Genomic DNA, 24,023 nt, shown 5'->3' on the forward strand with positions numbered 1-24,023 from the left:
TAAGGAAGAGATCATCAATTAAATCTATCCTATTCAGGGGCCACTTTAAGCACTGTATCACTTAAGACTTTGTAGAGGGATAATATCTGATAAAAAGCCATAAAATCCCAAGCATAAAGGATTTCAGACCACTTCCATTGCCTTTTGCAGAAAGAAATAGCATTGTAATTTATTTTTTTTTAGTTCATGAATTTTAAAAAATAATTTTATTGGCACATTTATATATGATTGCATTCATCATAGGAAATATGTACCTGTACATAATATATCTTGATTCTCCTTTGTTTCCCAATCTTCTCCCCTCTCTTCAACCCCTCTCCCCTTATTTATAAAAGCTTTATTTCCATTTTCCAACTTCTATTCTTTTTTCCCTTTCTCTTCCTTTCTGTTCCCCTCCTCCCTTATTCCCCTTCCCATTTTAACATTTCCTTCCTCTTTCCCAATATCCATTATATATTTTGGACCTTGTTTATTCTTTTAGTTTCTCATACCAGATAAACTGTAGGATATTTAAACATGTGTGTTTGATTTATTTCACTTAGAGTATGGTCTCAAGATGTATCCATTTACCTAGAAATGTCTCAAATTTATTTTTTCTTTATGGAAGAGTAGTACTTCATTGTATAAAATAAACCCCATATCTTCTTTATCCATTCATCTGTTGATGGACATTTGAGCTGTTTCCAAGATTTAGCTATTGCAAATTGTGTTACTATAAACATGAATGCCCATATATCACTGTGGTATGATGCTTTTAATTCTTTTGGGAAGATACCAAAAAGGGGAATAGCTGGTTCAAATGGCACTTTTAGTTTTAGTTTTTTTGAGGAATATCCACACTGATTTTCACAGTGATTGCACCAATATACACTCCCATCAACAGTGGAAAGCTGTTCCTTTTTTCCCACAGAGCTGCCAGCATTTGTTATTGGTTGATTTCTTGATAATAGCTATTCTTTCTGGAGTGAGATGGAATCTCAGTGTTATTTCGACTTAGCATTGTAATTTAGACTGCCATTCTACACCCATTTCTTGTCATTTCCTATTTCATATAGGATGTTTATATCATGTTTCATGGGGCCTACAGGGAGAAGAGAGAAGACTAAGTCCTTCTGAGGGCATCCCTGCAAAAGGATAGAGACCCATTGAGCTATGAGTCATCCCTCTCAAAACTCAAATTCACTACTAGATTTCTCTGGTGAAGTGAGCTGCTCCAGTGTCCTTTCTTTTCCTTAGACTTCTCCATAGCCTATGATAAACTATGACTCCTTAAAGACCATGGTGGAGCCCCCCTATTGGCTCCACCTAACTACTTGAGAAAGAATATCTCTCACATTTCCCAAAAATGATGAACTTTGGTAATTTTTTTGGTCGAGAAGGGAAGCAGTGGAAATAGATGCCTATTCTTCAGCATTTAAGAAAAATCCTTGGAAGGTTTCAAGTACAAATGTTGGGTCTGTTATCTATTTAAAAAATACTCCAATTCTACTTCTTCATACTCACAGATGTTTGGGTTGTCTTTTATTTTCTGTTCTTTTTGTTCCATTTAGGCTTTCTGGCAAATATTCCTAAATTATCTGAATTTTTGTTAAAATAAACAGAGAAGGTATCTACTCAAATTTAGATGGGGAAAGGGATGAGGCCCATATGTTCCCTGACTGTAGGGATTATAGCTCTTATCTATAAGGGTGAGATTTCCTGATGTGGATGAGAACAATTGGGAAACATGATGGAAAATTGAATTGGGATGGCTCCCTGAGGTTTTAGCAAATGGGGCCCTGAAACAAGTGACTCACTGACGACAGCTGCAGATAAAAGGCCATCTAAGGGAAAAACCCAAATGAATCTTTGATCATGGTGAGCACAAAAAGGTACAAGGTGGGTTATGTGGCTACTCAAGCAGAAAATCAGCTTACTGATAGCTATTCTCCAAAAGAAATGAGAAAGCTGAAGAAAATACTGGAAAGAACAAAAGTGTGGGAACAAAAGAAACATATTACACTTTAAGGTGCACAAAAATGGGAAAGAGAAGAGGAAAAGTGAAAAGAAAATTCCCTGCAAAGAAGTCTTAATCCCCTGGCTAAACTTACCAAGAAATGTTACTGGATGGTGGATCCCAGGGAAATTCTTTCCAAGATCTTGGTGTCCTGAGCAAAGAATTGGACAAGACATCCAGAACAGGTAGCAAGGATGTACATTTATTAAAGGTGAAAAATCAGTAGACTTTGCAGAGTGAAAGCTGGTCAGTGAACACACTCATTGCAGCCCTGAGGATAAGCGAAGGGCATCTTTTGTATCTGGAATTCCTGGATTGGCTTCCTCCTCATGCAAATAATTCATTGGAGTAGTTGTCCTGTTAAAAACACACTTGGGCTGGTATGAGATTTAAACAGCTCTATAAAAAGACTCACTTGGCTTCCTGCCACATGTAAATGAAGAATTGAAAATGGCAACTTCTGGTTGTTTCTGCGATCAGTGCTCAGGAGCTACAGAGTCATCCTTGATCCTGTGTTCTGTGCATGTCCCCTGGGTCTTCATGATTTTGACAGATACTATCCAGTTTTTTGACTGATTTGCCCCAGCCCTAATCTCCTACTTCAGGATTATCTATAAAAATGGCAAATATATGGATTCATGAACCTATCAGTCCAAGTTCAAAGAATTTATCCTGGAGATATGCCCACAAATATGCATACATATATAGACACACATAAACAAAATCACTGTATAGTTTACAATCATTAGAAAATAATAATAACTAAACACCCATTAATAATTATATAAGTAAAAGTATCTATATAGAGTGAACCCTCAAGTTATGACTGGCCCGACATACCGAACAACTTGGATTAATTAGGTTAATGGAAGATTCATCTGCCTCTTGTTATCTATAGCAGGTACCCAGGTAAACATCCAGATCTTAGCTGTACTGACTTAGTTACAACAAGCCCTCAAGAAGCTATCCAGTTCATAAGTCAAGGTTTCACTGTATCAGTATCTATATTGCTTATGCTGAGAATCAAACCCAGGACTCTGCCCTTGCTCATGCTAGACAATTGCTCTCCCACTGACTTATATTCCCCAGCTTTTGGAAGTTTTGGAAAACTTAGTGAAAAAAGCCAATTTACAAAACTTACTTTTAGTATGGTCTCATTTTTGTTGCTCCCCTCCCAGGTCCACATAAGCACCTGTATGCACACATTCAACACATATGTTTGTGCATATAAATAATATATAAGAAGCATACATAAGATACAGTTTAAAATTGTCTAGAGTCAGTAGCAATTAGGTGCTAGGTGGGAGAGGAAAGAACTTTTCCTTTTCAGTTTATACCTTTCTGCATAGTTTAAACTATTTATCATGATTGCATTTTTAAACAATAAAAATGGCAGGAAACAGATCTCATTATGTAACCAAGACTATATGAGACCCTGGATTCCATTTCCAGCACTGCAACAAAATAAAATGCTATAAAAGGGGAGCACAATCAGTTTCCAATAACTAATTTTTTGTAAGCAAATCAAAATTTATTAGGTAGAAGTATATATTCTCAGCCTCATCTCTTGCCATTGCACCCATGCTGCTATTATAAAATGCACCGACTTCATGGCTTAAACAACATTTATTTCTCATAATTTCAGACCCTGGGAAGTCCAAGATCAAGGTGCCCGCCAATTTTGTGTGTGATGAGAGTGCTTTGCATTTTGCAAAAGGGCCATCCATACTGTATCTTCATATGGGGGGTAGAAAAGTAGAGAGGGAAAGGGAGAAGGTGAAAGATAGAATAAGAGAAGGGGAGAGAGAGAGAGAGAGAGAGAGAGAGAGAGAGAGAGGGAATCATTTCACTTCTTATATTTTTAGCGTATTTTTGGTCACTGACCCCATGCACTATTGTTGTGGGATAGCAGAACAGCTCAGTGTTATTGCCAAGTGTTACAGCTCAAGTGCTACTGATCCAGCAATCTGAAGACTCAAGAATCCAAAAGCTATTTGAAGAGATGGAGAAAAACCTTTATTGCCAGCTGGCTCAGAAGAGCTTGGCTGCTCTGAATTCTCAGCGTCAAGTTGAGTAAGAGTCAGCTTACATACAGTTTCATTGGGTAGGGAGGTGGCCCATGTTCTGGGCGAGCATGCTCACAGAAGTGGAGGGGCAGAGTTTCAGAACATTCCTGAAGTACACACCAGCAAGCATGCTCACAGAAGCAGAGGGGCAGAGTTACAGAACACTCCAGAAAGGGGCAGAGTTAACAGAACATTCTTGAAAGGTCACGCAGTTCAAACAGTTAAAAAACATTTTGATACATTGATCAAGAGCACTGTAGAGCATAAATTGTTACATTTCTGGAACAAAACATTTTACTGAAAAAATATGGGGGGAGGGGAAGGGCAAAGGCTTGCCCTATGCATTATAAAAGTATATGCTTAATTTTTCCAAAAGAAGCTTGGATCACCCGTTTTCATCTATACAAGGACCATCGTGTCCTTAGTATGGTGATGAGGTCCCAATAGGTGAGCCATAATAGCTATTGCTAAAGTGACATAAATTGGCAAAAGCAACCAGGTCTTGTGTCACATGCCTGTAATCCTGAGGTGGAACAGAAGAAATAAAAACTAAATAGAAATGAGAGAAAGAAATTGAGATTTAAAATTTTTACTTAACTGCAGCTTCAAGACACAAAAGTTACTGAAGTCTTTTTCCCTTCCAGGAAACTCATTTTAAAATTCCTAAAAGTCTTAAAGACAATAAGTCTGTATATCTGGGCTCTGGATCTTTTATCTTCCTCTGTAAATTGTGCTTCCTCCACCCCAAGGAAGCAACATTGGTGGACAGCTTATCTCAACTTCAAACACATATAAGACGGCTTGCATTGTAATTGACAATAAGAATATACATCCTAGATCACAAATCTTGAAGACACACCCTTAAATATACCAAACTCTGCCTCAGAATATGTCTTATTTCTTTGATCACCTGCACTCCATTCTTGAGTGCATCCTAAAATCTCTATTAAGCCTTTCTAATATATCTTACTAATGTGTCCTGAAAACTCTTTTTCCATGATGGGAGTCAGAAAACCTGCAAACTTATTGTACAAGGATGAGATGAGTTCCTTGTTTCAGCCTTGGAGATCCTTACAGAAATGCCAGCCTGACGGCAAGAGGTAAAAAAAAAAAAAAAAAAAAAAAAAAAAGGCATCAAAGGACAACTTTGTTAAGTCCAGTCAAAAGGTATTTATTTATTCATTTATTCATTTATTTATTTCCTTCTTTCCCACTTTCCTCCCTTGGGCCTCTGAAACAGTTTTCTCCAAGTTCCTTTGTCATTTAAGTATAGTTTATCTTCTTTTCTCTCTCTCTCCCTCTGCTGCCTTAATGTCTTTTTGTTGTTCTTCAGCAATTAGAGACCCCTAAACCTCTAGAAAATGACTGTTTATACATAAAGAAGACACTGATGACAAGAGGTACTTGCTCTCTCTAACCAGAAATGGGAAAAAGATCAAGAAGCACTCTCCAGGATGTATAGCAGCCTCACTACGTGTTTCTTTAGATGGGACTCTGAAAGTTTTTGCTTCTTTGGGAAGACATGCAGTAAGAATGTGCCCCTATCCAGTATCTTGAGCAAAATTTCTCAGGCAACTGACATGGGAAACTCAATCCTAAGACACAGTGGAGCGAAATAGTCTCTAGGTCACACCAGAGAAAGCAAACTGAAAATATACACACTTGTGAGGTTCTGAATATTTAGCCTTAGGGAGGTCCTCTAAACTGCTCTTTTGATATTCCTCTCTCTCTCTCTCTCTCTCTCTCTCTCTCTCTCTCTCTCTCTCTCTCTCTCTCTCAAAATCAAAGAGCATAAACTTAGTCCATGTGATGCCAAGGCTCCCCTTTTGGGGTAGCTGGGAACATATCATAAGACATGTAGAGTCAAGTGGTCATTCAGGTGATAGCTTGATGCTAGCCATGGCTTTTGGTGGTTTATGGACTCAGATTGAGAAGGACTCCAGTGGTTTGCTTTTTTTCTCTCTCTCCTAAGAAAGCCCCAATCCCCTCCTTGTCCCTTCTCTCCATTCAGGCTTTTATCTGTCAGACAACTCAAGTCCTTTAACTTTTTTTCTGATATTACTTATCAGGGAAAGGCAGGGAACTGGAGAGTGGAAGAGTCTAGTGTGAGGAGGGAGGGAGGGAGAAGTGCATTGCCTCTGTGTTTTAGAAACTCACAGGCCAGCAGGAATGACACTACTTCAGCTGTTCTAAGCTGCCTGCCACTACCTTCCTGGATTCTAAAGCCACAGGGACTCTTGTCAAGTCCAGCCTTTTGGAGGTTGCTTGTCCAATCTAGCTTGTTTCTTCCCTCTATCATATTTGGTGCTGGTATTATTGTGATAATTTTGGTTGTAAATTTATCTCCCTATCTAAATTGATATGTGCTCCGTAGTTGCTAAGTGACATCTCTGGACTTTTTAAACCCTCTGTGATTTCCTTTTGTGTGTGTTCCAAATCCCTAGATATTAAGATTGTTGAAGTAGATTTTGAAGTAAAATCCAGCTCTTGTGTACAAATCCTTTTCCTGCTTTCTTGATCACTTTCTTCTCCTTTTTTTGATAAAGGTTGAAGTAACTCCAATTTATGTGTAACTAACAGGGATGACTGGACAAGTCAATGACAGAAAACAGGGTAGAGGCACCAATCATGGGTGATTCTGACTCTAGAGTAACACAGGGTGAAGCTGCAACCCTGAACAGTTCTGATTATGGAAAATGGGACAGGCTGCACTTGCAGCAAGGACCCAACGCTAGCAAGGCTGCAAACACAGCCTGCCCTGGGTTTGAGGGCTACTGAATGAGCAGTGCAAGTGCTGGTTTGGGCAACCTGCCGCTGCGTGGCAGGAGGCTGGTTTGTGAGTGCATACATAGTGCAGTTTCATGACTGGAGCCTGGTTTGGGGCAGGCAGCTCACATGTGTGACCTTGGACACCTAAATAGGTTCTCATATTTTTCTTTTGTTTTTCTTTTCTTTCTTTATATCCTCCCAAAAGTTCACAAGGGAAATCTTAAAAGTGTACAGTGAATCTTACTGAAATACAGGTAACTCATTATTACTAAAACATCATCTTCAGGTTATATTCTATGAACATGAGACCAATTTAAAATAGAAGATTTTTTAAAGTTGATTTTTCTCCAAAGGTAAATTAAAGAGAAAAACAACAAGGCCTTAAAGCCCTTCTCTCTTTTCCCCTTCACGCTCCTAGTGGTTTTAAGTCTATAGTTTTAACTAACAAGAAAAATACTGTACGTGGCATAGTTTAAAATATTAAAGGAAATACTGTTGCAACTTATACAAGCAAAAAGAGAGCTAATTGATAATCCCAAAAAAATTTCTGACTAATCTATTTATAGTTATGAACCTACAACTATGAAAAAGATTATTATAATTCAGCATGCCCAATATATCTAAAAAACACACTTTAATGTAATTGTTTTATGTGTTTTATACATTATTCCATTTTAATAATTGGTTAAAGTACATGCAGCTACTTCATTTACAAAAATTTAAGCTCAAAAATTTATTTTTCTTCTTATTTTTCCCCTTATAGACTTATGGTTTTCCTAGAGTTTCCAAAAAAAAAATAGATTGCATAGGTTTTGGGACATAGCCAAACTGAAAACATTACAAGATGAAGGCTAATAGGTTAAAGGCTTATATGGGACTTACAAATAAAAGTCTTAAAATCTGGTAACATAAAGGTTATATATGATTTGTGTTAATATATATGCTTCCGTGTGTTAACTTTCAGGTATATATTATCAAAAAATCTATTTAAGTTGGCTTATAAATAAATAGAAACTCATATTAATCCAAATATTTTGGTTCACATGGCTTAACTGTGAGTTAATAAGAATAAAGATATCTTTAAAGTTGGTGACATGTTTTCATCCAGGTTTCTAGACAAAGTAGTATTTACCTAAAAAATTTGGTTTTATAAATAGAATGTCCATTGTTCTCTTTGTACAATAACGTGCAAGTTTTTTCTTGGTTAAGATATATATATGTACAAAAGGGCTGGGGATTTAGCTCTGTGGCACTGTGCCTGCCTCCTAAGAACAAGGGTCTGAGTTCGATCCCCGGTACCCCTCCTAAAAAAAAAATATATATATATATATATATATATATATATACACACACACACACATATATGCAAAAGGGTAAAAGGGGTAAATATGCCATCCCTTAGTTGTCATGTTGTCATGAGTCAACTAAAGTAATTGTTAAGATGAGTAAATAAGTAAATATAAATTAATATTAATTCTTATAAATGTTCATGACAGCATCTAAGTCATCAGGTGCTAAATATAGATTCAAGTATCTTTGGCTTCTTAAAATTTGCAAAACATAAGATATGGTCTATGAAATGTATTTTCATGAAATATATATTATATATATATTTCTTGAGTTGACTAAGTTATATTTCTAACACATAATTTTTTGAAAGTATCAAACCAACAGTTTATTATGTATAATCACCCATCTTAACATATTGCACTTGCATTGCATTATTTAACAATCTGGGAGCAGGAAGGAGGGGGTGCACTGGGAAAAGAGATTATGTAAGAAACAAGCATCATATTGTGTCTACGTATTTTAGTAATGCTACTGCAAGAGGATACAAAACCAGGGCTCAGATTCCAGAACAAAAAAGATTTTTTTCCCCTTCTCATTTGGTCCCTTGGCGCTGCCTGAAATTGCGATTGTAAGCAGCGTTGTATCCATAAACCATGACAATGACAATGACGTTCGAAAAGCTTGTAGTCATCACAGGCTTCCCCAGTGATGGCCTGGGCAGGTTTGCTGCGTTCTCGGACCCTCTCTTGGGCTTTAGCGCGCCATCTCTGCCGCGGAGACATAAAGGTATTAGCGTTTCTTCTGTTAATAAAGGGACTAATTTCATATTATTCCATACTTTGTGAGATTCATAGCACAGAGTCAACACGGCTAACGCAGCCAGGATAGTGAGAAGCAGCAGGCTCCTCATGGCGTCTTGGGAATCCTGGGGGTGGGTCTTGTGTCTTGGCTACTCAGCAGTAGGGAGAGGCTCCTACAGGCTGCTAAGGAAAGGCTGAGTTTTTATAAGAACCAGAGCAACTGAAAGGAGAGAAACTATTGGGAGGGGGCTGGAAAAGGTGGGGACGGGTTGGCACCAAACTAGTCAAGTAAGAAACTTCTATTAAGTATGGTCCTTATGATGTGGAGAATCATTGGACAAATTCCCCTTTGTGGCTGAAAGAGCAGCTGCCTGCGTCAATTTGCTTCAGTTTTCTCCATTAGTGAGAGGCTTGACCTATTTATGTCCAGAGTCCTATTGTGCCCCGCAACAAACATTATTAATACATTATGCATACATAAATAAAAATATAATTAAGTTGGCAATAATTAAAAAGTTGTTTTCTATGTTTAAAGCAATGAAGTTTTCTTAAGATATTAAAACGCTTTTAGTTAAACTTATGAAAACCAGATTAAAAAACAAAGGTTTTATAATTTACTAAGATAATTTATGTTCTCCATTGTTAGGCTTTCTGTTGCTTAAGAAACTGAGTTTTAGGAGTTAAAATTATTTAAATGTTAACTTATAAAATGTTTTCAATAATCAGGTTATGATTGCTTAATTGAACAACTACTAGTATCTTAGTTCATTACACACCCTATATCTCAAACTAGAGGTGGATATACATCTAAAGGTAAAATTTTCCCATAAGTTTAAGCTTTAAAGTTGAATTTAAAACGTACAAAGTAATTATGAGTGCTCTTTCTTTTTAATTATGAGTGTAAAAAATCTCTACATACTGGTAGCTGTGATGGTAATTATTGCTAACTTCATGGTACATAAAATGTATTTGTGTTTCTTAAGTATATAATAGGCCTTCTAGGATGTGAAACTTAAAACATTTTATCATACTGATGAGCTCCAGACTAAACTTGTTAATAATGATGGACTTTTTCAAGTTTATGTTTATGTAATTTTTATATAATTGTGTTATAATAGATATGTCTAAACATTATAAAGTTGAGGAAACATCATTATAATACATCTATAAACAAGTACATTCTACTTATAAAGACACTTAAAAAAGGGTAACAAATTTAGGTAAAAAATTTTGTTATTTAATATTTTATAATTAGATAAAGGTAAAAAATTAAGTCATTTTATACTAAAATGAAAATATAAATGCATTTTAAACATAATAATGAAAACTAGTTCTAGTATAATAATGTCATCAAATTGTTAAGCTAAGATATTATGTTTGCTCTTGATTTAAAATTTTCCTAGTAAAACTTTATAACTGTTATCTGTTAACATTCTACAGGAATTTGACTTCTAAGACAACTATGATTTGTTTAAAAATAGCAAATCTCTGGTCATATTTTATATTTGAAAGTGCTCAATATCCAGATAAGATTACGCTAGTTAAATCTACTTCTCCCACTTCAATACTGGCATAACTGACCTCTTCGGTGTTCAAAAACTAAAGCTTAAAGACCAATGCTAAATAAAGATAACTGGGCTAAGAGGACAGTCAAAATTTTGGCCTTGGATCTCCAGGATCTATAAGGACCCAGGACATGAGGGGACATCTCTAACAGGCTCCTACAACTCCAGTGAGTCACCCAACCACCTGAGCAGGGGGATTGTTGGACTCCAGAGGACAGGAGTCAAGCAGTGTACATTGTGTTCAAAGGAGGGTCACTAAAGAGAATGTCCCTGTGCTTCCAAGGGAAGCCATATGATCAAGCAAGACCATAACTCATCCTGGCAAATGACACAATTGTTAGAGGTAAAACTAAAGAGGTAAGAGGCTTTGACTTCTGACCATGGCCCCCCAAAACTGACATATATATATATATATATATATATATATATATATATATATATATATATAAAGAGAGAGAGAGAAATTAATTTTGATTAACATAGTGGTCTCACTTTAACTTGGTCTTAAACACTCAACAAGAAAGTATAACCAAAATTTTATATAGAACAAGTAATGATAATATTAAATTAAAAGCTAAGCTATATATAAGAAGTGGGGTTCATATATTACATCAGCCCCTACTGGAAATCTCCACCTACACTTATAATTTATAGTCATAAAAAGTTTTGGTTACCAGTCTAAAATCAAAGTCAAACAGTTCATTTTTTCTTAACCCTTATACCAGTGGTAATGAACCTGTGACCTGCATGCTGCAGTGTTTGTATCATTGAAAGCTCCAAAATTAGGGGTCTAATGTTTTCTTTGACTAGACCCAACAATATGCCAAAAACATTAACAAAGATGTGTGGTGGGTTTGTGGACAATCGCTCACTTCTAATGCATCTGAGCTACTGAGATGGGCATCTCCCCTATAGGGAGATGACAGGATAAAACTTCAAAATTTTATAGAACAGCTGCAAAGTGCGGTGACAATTTAAAACCTTTCTACCAGGACTAATGTCTCTCAATGGCCAATAAATAAGACTCTTTATCAAAAGGGTCATTCTTTCTCTAAAAGAAACTTTTTTTTCTCTAGCTATACCTAATACTCAGGTATGAAAATATAGAGATCCTGATCTACTTCATACTCCTAAAATTCCCATGATAAAAGTTAACCATCAATTAATTCATAGATAAGCATTTCAGGTATGGGATGAACATATCTGGCTGAAATCAACTATGGGGCAAGTCAGCCAACTAGTTCCCCTTTGTTGGGAAGAAAAAAATATACTTATGATAAATGGAGCAATGTTACCCAAAACACAGGATAGATTCCTACTCAGGACTTTAATTACACTATTATGTTAAGAGATACTAACTTGTTTGCAAAATGAGAGAAGAAGAACAAGAATAAGATGGCCACGCACTAATGGTGCCCAGTGGCACTGTTGCACAAACCTATGGCCTTAATTGCTGCTGGGGTAGATAGGAATATGTACCTGAGGGTACCCATGGGTCCAAGGGCACTGGGTTAAAACCATAGATTAACCAACTAACCTTTCAGTCATGCAACATTGATGGACCAGGTCAGTTTCTCACTGGTATGATCCTCTGATCTCTATCTATATTCCCCAAATGAGATTTGAAAGATATATATTGAATCTCTAACTAACTATACACAAAAGGCCCTAAATGATACTGCAGAAGGTATTCCATTACTAAATTCAAAAGTGAAAATGATGAGAACAGCCATTCTGCAAAACTGAATGGCCCTAGATATTCAGACAACAATATAAGGAAGAATCAGTGTCATTATCAAAACAGAATATTGTGTGTACAATCCTGGCAAATCTGCAAGTGTGTCTTCTGCATTACAAGATCTATATTCACAGATAGGTGCAATTTCAGAATCTGCCATAAGCTTCAATGACTGCCTAGTATCCTCATTCTCTGGAACAACCTGGTGAAAGAAAGTTCTCATTTTTCTGGCTATGATATGATAAAAATTATATGATTAAAATTAAATTATATGATTAAAATTATTGTATGTTACATGATCCATCGATGTTGTGAGCTAATGTCTTCTATGCCCTTGCCCCCTTTTTCAGACTATCAAAAGATGATGGTTCTTCAAAAGATGAAACCTGACATTCCTATGTCTTTTCAAGAGCAGTCAGGGCAAGATTTTCAGTCCCTGGGTAGGCAGGGTCAACACCCCTCCTGATCCTGAAGCGGTTACATGAAGTCCAACCATTGAGCCTCCTCCACCCACTTAAGAATGAGGGATCAAAGTCTCAGAGTGGGGAAGCAGGTAGCAAAGAAAAATAAAAACTAGGTAGAAAGGAGACAAGGAAATTGAGATATTAAAATTGTACTTAACTGAAACTTCAAGTCACGGAAGTTACTCAAGCCTTTCTCCCTTCCAGGAAACTCACTCAAAAAAAAAAAAAAATCACAAAGGTTTCAAAGACAATAAGCCTATAAATCTGGGCTCTGCATCTGTCATTTTCATCTGTTAATTTTGCTTCCTCCACCTCCAAGGAAGAAACAATATTGGTCAACAGCAAACATATCTCAACTTTAAATATATAGATGGCTTGCACTGTAACCTGACAGTGATTAAGAATACATATCCTGGATTGCTCATCTGGAAGACACTTTCTTAAATATACCTAACTCTGGCTCATGACGTTTCTCTTTTCTCTGAGCACCCACACTCCATTCTTGAATGTATCCTAAAATCTCTGTTTAATAAACCCTTCTCATGTCTCTTACTGAAGCATTCTGAAAATTCTTTTTCCATGATAGAAGTCAGTAAAACTGCAAATTTATACACAAGGGTGGGATATGTTCCTTATGTCAGCCTCAGGGACGCTCAGACCCAGCCTGGTGACAATTCCAGCATTCTGGGCATCTGAGGAGGAAGGATCACAAGTTCAAGACCAGCCTGGGTAATTTAGACCCTGCCTTAAAATTTACAAAACAGTTTTTTAAAAAGCTGAGAGGTAGCACAGAGAGAAGGCCCTTGGTTATATTCTCAGTGCCTTCTCCCCCCAAAAAATGGATATTGGGGAGAGTAAGGAAGCTAAGTAGTTTGAACAAAGGAGGGAAGGATTAGAGCTTCTCCCTGGGTCTAGCCTCTTCTTATCCTTGCATTTTTCTAGTTATTATTCTCTTTTATTTCCACCATGTTGCAGAAAATTCTTCCCAGTACAATTGACATTTGTATCTGGTAATATTCCCCTTTAGTCAGAAGAGTTCAAAAGTCATATTCTCCCAGGAAGCCATTTAGACAAATGACCTTCTTCATTTCAATATTAGCACTTTGAGAGCAGTGATTCATCTCAGCTCCATTTGCCTGCCACAGCCCTATACATAACAACAATGAAAATAACAATATCAAAGCCAACAATAATAGTATTTAACACATGTATAAAAATGAGAAATTAGAGTCATTTATAGCTAAATGGATGCACATTGAGGTGATACTCTTAAGTGAAATAAATAGGACACACATTTGTAAATACCAAATAGTTTCTCTAGTGTGAGAAACTGAAATTGTAAATAAGGACTAAAAGATATAATATATAATGTGAAATAGGAAGAAAAGGGGCAAAGAGGAAGGGGAAGTGGGAGTGGTAGGGGAAAGGAAAGAAAGGAATGGAATTAATATGAGAAAATGAAAAAATAGGAACAAAATCTTTGTAAATAAGGGAGGGATGGAGTGGTTGTAGGGAGGGCAGGGGAATGGGGAAAAATAAGAACCAAGAGAGATTATGTAAAGGTGCAAATTTCCAACGATGAATGTCATTATCTTCTTTACCTAAAATGTACCAATAAAATAAAAAAAGTAAAGAAAAAAAACACATGTAGTGTTAATACATCCCAGGTACATTTCTAAGCAATTTGCATACACTAACGTAATGCTGAAATTATGGAATGGTCATAGAGCCATCTATACCAACTGAGAGTCTACTAACTAAAACAGAATTCTAGACAGGGATAAATTATAAATACATCTTTCCTAGGAAAATCACAAGTTTGAGACCAGCCTTGGACTACATAATGAATTCAAGACAAGCCGAGATTGCATAGTGAGACCCTGCCTCAAAAAAAAAAAACAGAAAATCCTGCTTTTTGTCAAGTGGCCTCCAATTCAGCATTATGCAGTACAACAGCCAGTAGCCACATATAATATTGAGCACTTGAAATGTGATTAACACTACTGAGAGACTGAACTTTTCTTATTATTTAAGATTAATCAATTTAAATTTAAATATTCCCATGTGGTTACTGGCTGTACATCATAGCTATAGTTCAGAATTTAGTAAAACATTTCTGTAAAGAGTAAAGAGTCTTCTAAATTCTACTTTGTTGTATTTTACAATCCTTTAAAAATGTAAAAAATACTGCTACTTCAAAAGTTGTGCAGAACACAGGCTGGATTTGAGCCTCAGGGACATAGCTAGTAGATCCCGGTTCTAGTCTTTTAAAAGTGTCAAGAAACATACACAAATATCCAATAGAAAGTAAGACTTGTCCTACCTCTGCAATTATGAATTTAAAAATCTTATTCACTACAGACTATATACATACATTAGCACACTATACCATCTAAATTTGTATAATTAAAATAAATAATTATAAGTAATAAAAACAAAGACAAAAACAAAAAATCTTATTCACTCATCACAACCTTCTATTTTTCATATTCCTTTACTCAGTAACTTCCATCATGTCTCAGTGCCAATCTAGTTAAATCCACCATCCCAATTGCAGCAGAAATTTTCAAGAAATGTGGAGCATACAATCCCTGTAAGATCTTTGGTGTGACAACCCTGGACATTGTCAAAGCCAAAATCTTTGTTGCAAAACTGAAGGGTTTGGATCTAGTTACATCAATGTTACTGAAACTGGCAGCCATGCACTTTCACAGTAATATATACTTATATAATTAGAGCAATGCAAGTATTATATTGTACCACACTGCTTGTTAACTCATTTATAATCCCTACTGTATTTTTTGAATTTTGTGTGCAGCATCAAGTTCACTTTGTTTGATATTTAAATTCTAACATCAAGCCCTGTACTTTGCATGGGGCAGGAACTCAATAATTATTTGTTCAATGAACAAGTTAGAAAAATAGCTATCTATATTTATCAAATCTTTGCAGCTACTCGTTATCTTTGCAGCTACTCATTTGTTCATTTATTCATCTAACAGACATATACCAGGTAATGTTACAGTCACTAGAAATACAAAAATTGACAAAAAGAACAAGATTATTTGTTATCATGGCATTTACATTCTCCTTCTAGTAAGAGAAGAAAGCAATAGGCAAAATAAATTAAAAATATGTTACAAATAGTGATAAGTAGAATAGGGAAAAAATCCAGGAGGGTGGTAGGTAGGAAGTTGCTGGGTAGTGAACTGTAATTTAAAATAAGATAGTCAAGGAAGATTTCACTGAAAACATGACTTCTAAACCAAAACTTTTAAGTATGTAAGGGAGAGAGCCATGTACATATCTAGAAAAGTATGTTCAAGGTAAAAATATATATATATAAATATTTTATGTTACGAAGTGTCTGGTGTGTTCAAGAAATAACAAGGGAGCCAATATAGCTAAATCAGTATGAGCAAGAAAAGAGATGAAGTTTAAAATGAAGGGGAAAGGAGCATGGAACAGACTATATTGTCACACAGGAAGCTGTTGGAAGGTTTCAAGAAGTATCATGACCAGCCATACATTTTAACAGAATCACTGTGGCTGCTGTGCATAGAATTTGTTAAGAAAAGGCTTTAGGATAATAAAAAGAAGCAAGAAGACAGATTGGGGGGCTACTGTAAGTGATGATGACTTGTTCCAGGTTTATAATTGTAGTCATGTTCAGCTAGATATCTTTTAAAGATAAAAACATGGAGATTTCCTAAAGGATTGGAACATGACGGATATAGATTGAGAAAAATGAGTCAAGAATAGTCTGAGCAACTGAAAGGATAGAGGTGTCATTTCTAAAGACTGAGAAGGCTACTAGGAGAAGCAGGTTTGGGTAAAAATCAGGAGATGGTGTTCTAAGTTTGAGATGATTTTTGGATATACTGAGGTAGAATAGAAGACATAAAGATAGGTAGAAAGGAGACAAAAATCATAATTTTAAAATTTAAAAAGCCTGCAGCTTTAGGCCACAAAAATTATTCCTTTCCCCATGTCATTTCCTAAGGGTCTCAAAGACAATAAGCCTGTAAATTGTGCTCTAGGCCTGAGCTTTCAGCTGTAAATTGCACTCCTTCCTACCTATCCCCATCCTCAAGAAAGCACACTATTAAGTATTAAGTATTTCACCTTTAAATATATATATATAGTTTGCATTTTAACATGGTCTTGCCAGAAAGGTGATCTGACAGACTATGGGAATACATATACTAGAGTCTGGAAGATACCCCATGGTCACATAAGTATGTATATTCAGCTCTAGGGCACAGTGTGCCCCTCTTTCTTGAGGGCCTGAACTCCATTCTCTTTGAATGTGTACTTTTAAAATTCTGTCTAATAAACCTCCTTATGCCTATTACTGGTGTGTCTTGAAAATTCAGAAGTCAGGTAACCTATAACAAGCTCTGTGGGTGGGGTAAGTGGAGATTACCTGTCTCCACTTGTGGAAACCTTCTCAGCTCCTGATGACAATCAAAGGGGATCCAGCTGTGTATGTGAGTCTGGAGTTCATGGCAGAGGTCTAGATATATAAATTTGAGAGTCGTCAAAATAAAGATACTTAAATTCATAAGACTAGATGAGATTATCAAGGTAATAAGTAAGAATAAAAACAGGAATCTTGGGTCCAGTATAGTGGCACATGCTTGTAATCCTAGATGCTCTGGAGGCTGAGATAGGAGAATGTCTCAGTTCACATCTTCCCTGAAGAACTTGGTAAGACCCTGTGTCAAAATGAAAATAAAATGGAGTAGGTATGTAGTTCAGTGCTCCCTCTATTAAAAACCCAGTTCAACACACACACACACACACACACACACACACACACACCAGAGAGAGAGAGAGAGGAGGAAAAGAGGAGGAAGAGAGGAGTCTAAATGCTGAGGAAGAACCTGCACTGAAAAAGCACTGTAAATCCTTCCACATACATTGGTCTATTTAATCCTCACAAATTCTGTGAAAAGTTGGTGAGATTGATCTCATTTTCAGATGAAGACACTGAGGTGCAGAGAAGAAAAGTATATTATACAAGTTCACTCAGCTAATAAATTCTAAAATAAAAATGTACCAATGATTAGAATGAATAATCGATAATGCAAAATAGGAAGAAAATGTCCAAAGGGGTAGGGGTAATTGGAGGGGCAGGGGAAAGGAAAGAAGGGAAAGGAAAAATGCTGAGAAATGGAAAAAATGGAAATAAAGTCTTTGTAAATAGGGAAGGGTGGAGGGGGTGAAGGGAGGGCTAGGAATGAGGAAAAAATAAGAACCAAGATGCATCATGTAAAGGTACAAGTTCCCAATGAGAAATGTAATTGTGTTGTATACCTAAAGTGTACCAGTAAAAGAATTTAAGAAAAAAAAAGAATTTGAACGCAGATGATCTGTTCCTAGATCCCACAGCTCCTCCTCCATTGTGCTATCTTGCCTCTCTATTATAATGGATAGAATATCTATAGGCAGCAAGAATGCAGATAATAAAGCCAAGGAAAGTGGATCATGCCTTGAAGGAAATGTGTGTGTGTGTGTGTGTCTTTCCTTTTGGCTACATCACAGATGATATGAAGCGATATAGTGAAAGTATTAAGTCAGGAAAGGAAAATTTAAATCACTTCAAAGAAGGCATTGAATGTCATGCTAAGAAATATGAACTTTGGGTAGGGAATTTAGCTCAGTGGTTCTGTCACCTACCTCACAAGCACAAGGTCCCAAGTTTGATCTCCAGTATCAAAAAAAAAAAAAGAAAGAAAGAAAGAAAGAAAGAAAGAAATATGAACTTTACATGTGGTACACTTTTGGATATGTTTTGAGTTTGCTCCTGAGGGTTCATGTGTTGAAACCTAGATCTGTGGTGTGACAATGTTGAGAGGTGGTGTGGAACTTTTAGGAACTGAGGCCTTGTGGGAGTTAGGAAGTTCATTGTGGGTACTGACCTTGGAAGGATCCTGGATCTCTGATCTAGTTCTCATAAGATGGTTGTTATGAGTAAGATGAACCTGAATTGTTCTTTGGTTTCTTATCTCACTATGTCAGCTCTCCTCACACATGTACTCATCATGTGGCACAACCAAGGGGGCTCTCAACAAAACCAAACTGATGCCAGTGCCATGTGCATGAATTTCCAAAACTGTGAGCTAAATATACCTCATATTTTTGTGTGGTTGTAGGAATCAAACCCGAAATCTCATGCATTCGAAACATTTTACCACTGAGCAATACCTCTTGCCAAAGCCTCTTTCCTTTATAAAGCACTCAGTCTTGGGAATTTTGTTATAATAAGAGAAAAGAGACTAATATAATATGAAAGGGCTACTGTTAATTTTCTGGGAAAAGAAATTATATCTGGTAGTGGTATGTAAAATGATCTTTAGAAAAAATAAACATACAGGCAGAAAGACCAATTGGGAAATAGTCCTAATGTGGCTGAATATATAAAAGTATAAATGGAAAAGAAAGGATGGCTTACACGGTGCTGGTTAACCAACAAATATCTTTTAACACTGTTTATCTGGTCCTATGCTGTAAGGAAATGACAAAGAAACAATACTATATGAAATAGCCTTAATTTTGACATGTTTGTAATCCAGTTAGAAAGTGAAGACATAAGTTTGAGAATAATTAGCAAATGAAACATTTTTATATCTGGTGAGAGGAACTGATATAATAATCTAATTGTTGGCAAAGACAAATAATCACAAACTATATAATGAAAATGCAAATTGTCTGGCAAAGCCTTTTTTTTTTTTTTTTTTTTGGTACCAGGGATCAAACTCTTGCCAGGTGTGGTGCCACTGAGCTACATCCCCTGCCCGGGAAAGCCTCTCTCTTAAAGAAGGTGGGAACTGGTAAAGACTGAAATCAAAGACCCCCAAAGATTTCCTTGACTTACTTCCTTTTTTTTTTTTTGATACAGGGTCTTACTCTCTCACTCTGTAATTGAGGCTGGCCTTCAACTCACTATGTAACCCAGGCTGGCCTTGAATTCATGACAATCCTCCTGCCTTGCCTCCTGAGTATTGGGATTACAAGCATGTGCCAACTATGCCCAGCTCCTTGATTGATAAGTGAAGTATGGGGCCAGGGATTTAGCTCAGGGGCACCGCGCTTTCCTTGCAAGTGCAAGGTCCTGAGTTCAATACCCTGTACCAAAAGAAAAAAAAGAAAAAAAAAGGTTAAGTATAGATTAAGAATAGCAGCTGAAGAGAGGATAGGGAGAAGTTAAAAAAAGATGAGGTTCTCAGGCAAGGAATTATAAGAGGTCATGAAATTTTAAAGCCTTGCCAATTGTACTGTTAGAAATAACTAAACCATTGACATATAAAAAAGAACAAGTATTAATTTTTTAATAATTTTGAGCTCATTTGAAAAGATTTTGAGAAATAAAGCAATTCAACTGAACAAAGAGTACTGGTCAAGGAACAGTGAAAGATAAAGATTAAATAATAGCTGGGTATAATCCCAGCTACTTGGGAGGCTAAAGCAAGAGGGTTTCAAGTTTCAGACCAGCCTGAGCAACTTAACAGAAAGATCCTGCTCCAAAATTTAAGACATTTCAAAACACTTAGTGTATAGCTCAGCCATTCCCTGGGTACAATTCTCAGTATGCAGGGAAAAGAAAGATTTAATACAATACTTCATAAAAAGTACAAAAAGGAAAATATATTTCAATCTAAATGCAAATATAAATCTCCTTTCAGATTTTGTTTAACACTTTTTGTAATTAGTAATTCAATTTTCATTCAAGAATGACCATTTTCAGCCCGGCATAGTGGCACACGCCTGTAATCCCAACACTTTCAGGAGGCTGAGGCAGGAGGATTGCTATGAATTTGAGGCCAGCCTGGGCTACATAGCGAGTTCAAGGCCAGCCCAAATTACAGAGCAAAACCCTGTCATCTCAAAAAAAAGAAAGAAAGAAAAAAGAATAACCTTTTTTTTTTTTTTTTGTACTGGGGATCTAACTCAGGATCTTGCAAGGCAGGCGCAGTGCCAGTGAGCTAAATCCCCACCCCTAAGAATAACCATTTTTAAAAAGCAGGTATGCTGGGGCTGAGGATTTAGTTCAGTTTTGTCATGTCTGCCTTGCAAGCGCAAGGTCCTGAGTTCGATCTCCACCACCAGGGGAAAAAAAAAAAGAAAAAGAAAAGAAATTCACTATTTAAATTGGGGGTTGTAGCTCAGTGGTAGAGCATTTACCTTGTATGAGTGAAGCCTTGGGTTCAGTCCACAGTACTACTATACAGATAAATAAATTCAGTAGTCAACAAAAACAGGCACTGGGCCTGGATTATTTCTCCTTAAAGCTCAGGAAATTGAGTCTTCAGATCCTTTCCACCTCCAATATTCTATGAATTTGTGCTTACAAATTACTAAAATCTAAGCAAACTGAGATAATCTCTACTGCTATTAATTGTTATTATTATTAACATTACTTCTATAAGAGAATGCCAAACTTCAGGACTCAGTTCAAGTTGGTGAGATCCCAGAAAATTTCAAAAAACTAATGACATTCTATCTGATATTTTATAATGAAAAGGGAAAAAAGAAAAACACTGGACTTTCTTACCCAAGTTTCTTTCTACATGATTATCTTTACAACTGACCCACTAGAAGGCCTATTTCTTAATAACCATGTTTCCTTTCTCACCAAAAACGTACGCCGAGAAAGCTCATCATCTCTTCAGGGAAAGGATCAAAACTGTGCTCAGCACAATGCCTTGTAATATTAAGTTCACTACCAAGCTACATACAACATCAAGCTAACACAGCGCCAAGCCCCTTCTATTTCATGTGGTACAATCTTCTACACAGTGTAAGGTTGTGTGCCGTGCAGCGCCATCTTTTGCCCTGCCATATATACCCACAAGTTGCTAAGCACCGCTAAATGGATGAGGCAGTTTGCGAAACTATAGTAATTCCTTCTACTTATGTACTGAGAGTCATCAGAAAATCAGGTCAAACTCGTGCTGAGTACAGACATTTCCTTGTGGCTATATTTTCCTGTCCCTTTAAATATTTTCCTCTACCCAAAGTTCCTTGACAGTCACGTGTCTGAAATAGCTTAACCAGCCAGTGAGGCTTTCCCTTTCTACAATTAGGCTCCTCCCCCATGTGCCGTTGGCTGCACCTGGCTTTCTAGTCACTAGAAGCCGCTGCACACTGCCGTAAGCCGTTTTGATTCTGTCAGGGAACGCGGTAGCTGAATCCTGCGGTTTAGGCTGCCTTTACCTTCCTGGTGGTATTGGCACTCGGAACCATGGAAGAAGCCTCCACTGCAGTGGTTCCTAGCTTTCTCGTCAAACTATGGGCAATAGTAGATAATACCGACTTGGACAACGTGATTCGCTGGAGCGAGGTAAAGGCCTACACAGGGAGAGGAGTGGGTGTTGAGAGGGATGTGGCCTCAGAAAGGTGTGGGAAGATGTGGGAAAATTTAGGGCTGGTGAAAGTAGGAGGCAGAGGACCTTTTCCTGACCCCACAATTCTTTGGCGCGCAAATTCAATTTCCTCTCAAGATAAGCCTCCGCTTATTAGTTTCTATATAGCTCCTATGAAAAGCTAGCCTCCTTTACTGCTTTTCTTCAGAACACACTAGCTAAATATACCTCACTCGGGATAGAAACTTGTCACCTTTTAGGGGTGTTTGTTTGTTTTGTAGTGCTTGGCACTCTCCGCCTCGCGCATTGTCAGGGAACTATGTTCCCGGACCTTTTAGCATCTGTCTCTTTGTCTTTGTCTGTCTGTGTGTCTGTACCCTCCTTCATAATTCAAGCTTTCATGCCAACTCTACCTAAATTGAGTAACTGAGTATCTTGGACTCTTTGAACAAGGCTAGCTTTTCTTATAGCATCTGAGAGAATTTAATTATGATGGACCTCATTTCTCTCCAGTTGTTCGGCTACAAAGACCTGGTAAGGTGGGTAGGGTATACAGGTTTGCATATTCTTCCATCAGGCAGTTTTATGCTTGTTCAGACAATGTAGGTTTAGATTTATTGGCGCCTCAGGTCAACCGGACTAGGGACTCATGGAACTGTGTAGATCTGTTAAAGGCAGACTGGGGCCAGTTCTCTACTTATTCATGTAAATTGAAGTAAAACTTTTTCTTTAACTTTGTATTATTGAAAAAAAAACCCACACAAATATAAAGCAATACAATAAACTCCCAAGTGCCATAGGCAACTTCAATAATCATCAACTCATGGCCCTGCTTGTTTTATACACAGCTCCCATTCTCACTCTAATTATTTTGGAACCAATACTTCATGTCATATCATTTAATTTTTAATTTCTTCATATATACAGGTAAAAGCAAAGAAATTCTGAGTTAAAATACTTAACACTGAAAGAAATGAGGGCCTGGGACTGGAGATTAAGCTCAGTGGTTTCGCCCCCTGCTGCGCAAGTGCAAGGACCCGAGTTCGAGCCCCAACACACACACACACACACACACACACACACACACACACACACACACCCCGCCAAAAAAAAAAGAAAAAGAAAAAGAAATGAGGGGCTGGAGTGCAGCTCAGTGGTAATGCGAGGCTCTGTGTTCCATCATCCACATTGCAAGAAAGAAAACTACTGCTTTGCCCTAGTAGGGTTAGTCCGTGGCAGAGTACTTCTGTAGTATGTGCACGGACCTGGACTCAAACCCCAGTGCTGTAAAGGAAACAAACAAACAATATATAGAGTTTGAAGGAAGGAATCGTTCTGAACATTACTTTGGGATTTTCATGACTGTGCATCTGCCTGAATGCCTTCAACCTAAGCATTTGTAAGGAAAGTGCTTGGTAAATAATGAAGCTGTATGTAGATATGTGGCATTTTTTATTGTAAAATACAGAGCAAATATATAGTTGCTTATATTTACTGAACATCGCTGAGATAAATATGAAAGTACTAGATTATTAGCCATAGTTTCACAAGAGGCTTGAAGTATAATTGAAAGGACGTGTAAGCATAAGCCTTCTAGATATGTTAAAGTTTTAGAAAATGTATATTTACCTAATGCAGCACTAATTTCCAGTGTATTTCATTCTTTCCTAGCCTCGTCTTTTTAAAAATCAACTATAGGGCCGCGGATTTAGCTCAGTGGTTCCAGCGCCAGCCACGCAAGAGCAAGGTCCCGAGTTTGAGCCCCAGTTTCCCGCCCCTCCCCCCGCAAAAAAAAATCAACGATTCCAATTTTTAAGGCTTAGCATATACATATTCATATATATATATATATATATATACACACACACACACACACACACACACACACACACACACACATATATATAGGCTTGGCACATGCTAGGAAAGTGCTCAACCACTGAGCTAAACCACTCAGCTCCAGGATA

General features: G+C 37.1%; 1 protein-coding gene and 1 pseudogene across 1 annotated transcript in view; one reads left to right on the forward strand and one right to left on the reverse strand.

Annotated features, from left to right (window-relative positions):
• Nucleotides 1-8,713: 8,713 nt before the first annotated feature.
• Nucleotides 8,714-9,031, reverse strand: LOC101711190 (matrix Gla protein pseudogene; annotated as a pseudogene).
• A 12,789-nt stretch (nt 9,032-21,820) lies between these two features.
• Nucleotides 21,821-24,023, forward strand: part of LOC101723723 (heat shock factor protein 3-like) — a 47,694-nt gene continuing 45,491 nt past the window's right edge. The window contains exon 1 of the mRNA XM_087203218.1: nt 21,821-22,034. Within this exon, the coding sequence (XP_087059344.1) occupies nt 21,936-22,034 (99 nt within the window). The 5' untranslated portion in view covers nt 21,821-21,935. The remainder of the gene's footprint in view (nt 22,035-24,023) is intronic.

The sequence above is a fragment of the Heterocephalus glaber genome, unplaced genomic scaffold (assembly GCF_053883595.1).
Source record: "Heterocephalus glaber isolate CG9 unplaced genomic scaffold, H.glaber_assembly_v1.0 deba00001790, whole genome shotgun sequence".
Taxonomy (NCBI): Eukaryota; Metazoa; Chordata; class Mammalia; order Rodentia; family Bathyergidae; genus Heterocephalus; species Heterocephalus glaber.